The following is a 4,352-nucleotide window of genomic DNA, read 5'->3' as shown; positions in this document are numbered from 1 at the left end:
ATTTAAACATAAAAACAGCATTTTAATAACAACTAAAGGTGACATAGATACTTTATTATGGTATAGTATTTAAATGTAGGCCTGAGAAACACAGAATATTGCCCCTTTAAGTAACTGAGCAGTTTAGTTGGATAGAACAATCTGAAAATAAGCTGCTTTAAAGTTGGCATCAACCATAAAGTAAATCTGCCATAATGCATATTAGCTCCTCACTATAAACTCATCAGTGAGAAAAACTTTGTTAGTTTTACTTTTAATAATATTTTGGTATTTATTTCAGATTTAGTCAGTCATACACTCATCAGTGTTTAAAAGAGGACGTGTTAAAACTCTGTTTAGTCAAAGTTAAACAAGAAACGTCAAAGTTCACTACAACTGGCCCTTCGAGGGCCACCATAACGCTCATGTGGCCCTCAGTGAAAATGAGTTTGACACCCCTGGTTTACATGAACAAGTTTGAAAGTTGTATTTGTTTAGAAAGCTTTATATTTTGTTTAGCTTAAAACAGGCTCCTCTGTTACCTCGTGGCTTTGCTGTGGAAGGAGTCAGAGTTGAGTTATGTCCAGGAATGCAATAAAAAATCTGTTTCCTGAAACACACCTTAGGTGTTCAGTGTCCTCTCATAAATAATGTGAAAGATGAATTCTTCAGGTTGAACATACACCTAATAATAGTAATATTAAAAATAATAATGATGATAATAAAAATAATATGTGAGGTACCTCTGAACAGTTGAATACAAAAACAACACATTTATATATAATCTGACGCCAACAATATGCAACTTATTATTTTTGTATGTATGGTTTTTTTTTTACTTTCACTGCGGTCTGCGCTACAAATTGCCCTTTGAGAATAATAACATTTTACTATAACTTTACTATATTTAATAATAATGTTTTACTAATGTTTAATAATGTTTTACTTGACTTGACAGAGGCACATGACCACGCATTACTATCTCGTGACCTTGAGATAGTAATGAGTGGCCACAAGATTTTTTATTTTTTATTCAATGTCACTGGACGAGCACCGTATTGAATAGCTCAATATTACTTTATGTATTTTTGCCCAGGTCGATTGCTTTTAAACACAACAAACAACAYTCTCACCAAAGTATTTAACATTTTTTAATGACTTTCTCTAGAAGTTATTCAAACCTGAATAATTATTCGTTGTAAATTCATGAAATCTTCTACAGGATGTATTTCAGTTGCTCTAATCCACCAGCAGGTGGAGCTAGAAAGAAGAAAAAAAATAACCCTGATATGACTGAGGCAGTTTGAGTCTGAGACCACAAGGTGTCTCTTTTCTCTACAACTGGAGGTCTCTGGGGAGGGAAAGCAGGTAGATGATTTCGGCACTGGGAGGGGGGGGGGGGGCATGAAAAACATGTTTACCTGTTTAAAACAGCTCATAGTCTCCATTTAATTTCTAATATTACAAATTTCAACCACATCCTGCGAAGCTACAAAAACTGCCATGCTTTTTCCTGCTCTCAAATCAAGGGAGCCATCTGGACAGAGATTGTGTTCCTGTTTGGACCTCGGAGCCATTTAATTTTATGATTCCCGTCGTGGTTGTWTCCTCACGCAGCTATTTGGCCTGACGTGATGCCCAGAATGTGAGCCTGTGTCAGTGTGTGTCAGGGAGTGAGTCAGTGTCTGTTTTTTAAGGCGTTTATAACCTCTTTTCTTTTTTTTTTTTGACTCCAGTAAGTGCAGCCGGTATGTGACTTGGCAGTCCTCTCTGCCCTACAGCTTCTAATCTTCACTCTGTGCCTCATTTCAACCACTTCTGTCCATTTTTCCTTATTCTGTTTCCCCCTCTTCTTCTTTTTTCATCTGTCACATCTTTCCTCTTTTTACTTTGCGTCTTCTTCTCCCTGCMCCTCTTATTCCTCTGCATTGTATCTCTCACCTCTCAGATACCTCAACCCTCCCTCCTTCCACCTCTTTCCCCTTCTCTTCCTAAAGTCTGTGTGAAGCCCTTTGATTCCCAGTGCTCCCAGGGTTGTTGTGCTGGGCTGAATGTCAGCTCCCCGGATTAGAGCTCTGAAGAGAGCAGAGTAGCAGCCAAAACCCTGGAACCCACTCAATCTCCCTTTCTCTCTCGCTTGCTTTAATTGACACTGTTAAGGGGCCAGGAACTGGAAACATGTCACTTGGAATCATTCAAAGAGAGAGAGCCGTGTATGGGAAAAGGAGGGGTGGGGGGGGAGCGGATGAAAAGTGGGCAGAAAGAAAAGAGGGGAGGAGAGAGAGCTAAAAAAGGAGAGAAATCTACGGTGATGTCTGTCAGGCTGCCTAACAAGTTTCCTTAAAGTTTGGTTGATAAAACCATCATGTGGACGGCCTTCTATGGAGGACCTGAACATGTGATTAGAAAAGTTTTTTTAAGATTTTGGTTTAAAAGAAGCATGCTCTGCTTGCATAAGTTAATATCTGAAGAAGTATAAAATAAAGTTACTAAAAAAACTGTTATTTTGAAGATTTTTGTGGTCATTTGATTAGCTGATTCTTATTCAGATCTTTAGCCACTGAAGTAATTATCTTTTTCCTTCTTTTCATTCATTTTGTCCCATAAATATAAGTGTTTAATGTTCGTACACATCACCTTCGATTAGATTCGTAAAAAGAGGATTTMCTGTGATTTAGCTTCAGTTTAGATAAGGATCAGTGGGCATTCTTACCTGTTCTAAAAAACATCAAAAGATCCATATTTCCTCACGAAAACGCACAGTTTTGATCTAAGTAATCACGTCGATGAAGCTTTGAAGGCTACAGCTTAAGGGTAATATCTCACTGCAAAAGTTGAACATTTGTCGGATACTCAAAGTTGTGAGAAAATGATGAGAATAAAAGAAAAAACAGAGTTATACACCTGATTCTGAGTGTTTGTTCCAGCRCTGTGAGCTACTAGTTTAAATTGTTACCATTTTTCATGGTAAAATTACCTTTTTTCTTATTTTTAAGTTAGGTTAATATTCTGGTTGACTTCTTTGGGAGTCTGCTGGTGTTGTACAGAAAGAAGTGCATTAAAGAATGACAAAAATTAAGCGTCTGACCAGTTTGTCCACCTCAGTTATTCTTTAACTCGTCTGTAATTTTCTTGCTTGCTTCTAAACAAATAAAATTAAAGTTTTCCTAAAATCCATCCTGTTTTGACCACTTTCCAGTGTTTCTCTCCAGTGCCCACATCCCCCCCTCCTTTTTTGTTTTTTTTTAGCTCTCCCTTGACTCCATGTTCCTTTTTAGGGATTAGCTGAAGGACCTGGAAGTCCCGGGAGGCCCGTAGCTTTCTGTCCTGGTTCTCAGGGTGACCTGGCAGCACTTCCCTCCAGAGCAAAGCCTCGTGTATTTAGAGGGACGTGTTACGAAGGGCCTCGGGGCCTGGTGGGACGTGCCGGTTACAGCAGCTCGACTCCATCAAAACAGCTTGTTTACGGTTTTATAGTCGGTGTCGTGTGGGCTGGTAAATGAGTCGAATCAGCTCGTTAACACTGACAGATGCTCATAACTGCGTATCGATCTCATGTTGGAATGTTGCTCTGTAAGTGATCCCTGCGTTAATGTCAAAAACAAAGTGCTTTTCTGCCCTTTTATGTGCTTCGAGCACGAAGGAACGAGTGAAAGAAGCGGGCTCGAGGCCATTGTAAACACTCCTAACTTGACAGTCACCAGGGTTATGAAGACAAGACTCCCTCCATATTTCAAACCGCTTAACTGTCTTACCAGATCTCGCCTTGTTTCTCCTTGCTCCTACTCGTTCTCAGCAATCTGCTTTGTGGCGTGATACARGAGACGGAGCGCAGTAAATCACCAGATAACATAAGGAAGCTGTGCAGCCTGGATTGATCAGCCTTGTTATTTTCCCATCTGCTAACAGGGAAATGATTAGCCAGACGTGACTGATTCAGGGTGGGAAATATCAAACCAGGCCCACCTTTCATCAGAGTAGCGATCAGCCTTGAGTGTTTTTTTTTCTTTTTTCTTTTAATTTTAAAACAGAAAACAGTGAAAAGGGGAAAAAAACTGGACGGTTAAAAACATGTCAGATTCATGTTTCTTGTTACTGATTGGACAATTATTATTTTTATAATTAAATCCCCTCTGATTTTGCTTTTATAAATTGATCATATGTGTATTTCACAGAAAAAACCTGTTAATTTACTTTTCTACTTCTTCTCAGATATCAAGTGAGTTTAACACATTTTTCTCACTCTACGTTAGCATGCCTAGAGACGTGTTTGAGAGTGCATTATGGTCATTAGCTATGGTCCATTCTCCTCTGTAAATGTGTGTGTGTGTGTGTGTGTGTGTGTGTGTGTGTGTGTGTGTGTGTGTGTGTGT

At 39.0% G+C, this 4,352-nt stretch overlaps 1 protein-coding gene across 4 annotated transcripts in view; it reads left to right on the top strand.

Annotated features, from left to right (window-relative positions):
- tbc1d16 (TBC1 domain family, member 16) overlaps positions 1-4,352 on the top strand; it is a 28,771-nt gene that overhangs the window by 9,080 nt on the left and 15,339 nt on the right. Inside the window, exon 1 of one of the 4 annotated variants that reach the window (XM_014010145.1) lies at positions 2,236-4,198. The exons of the other annotated variants lie outside the window; for them this stretch is intronic. Coding sequence (XP_013865599.1) covers positions 4,140-4,198 — 59 coding nt within the window. The 5' untranslated portion in view covers positions 2,236-4,139. Of the gene's footprint in view, positions 1-2,235; positions 4,199-4,352 lie in introns of those variants that run through there. 4 annotated transcript variants of the gene reach the window in all.

Source organism: Austrofundulus limnaeus, unplaced genomic scaffold, assembly GCF_001266775.1.
Source record: "Austrofundulus limnaeus strain Quisiro unplaced genomic scaffold, Austrofundulus_limnaeus-1.0 Scaffold65, whole genome shotgun sequence".
In the NCBI taxonomy this organism is placed as follows: Eukaryota; Metazoa; Chordata; class Actinopteri; order Cyprinodontiformes; family Rivulidae; genus Austrofundulus; species Austrofundulus limnaeus.
Note: the sequence above shows the minus strand (reverse complement) of the source record. Positions and strands in the feature narration are given on the sequence as shown.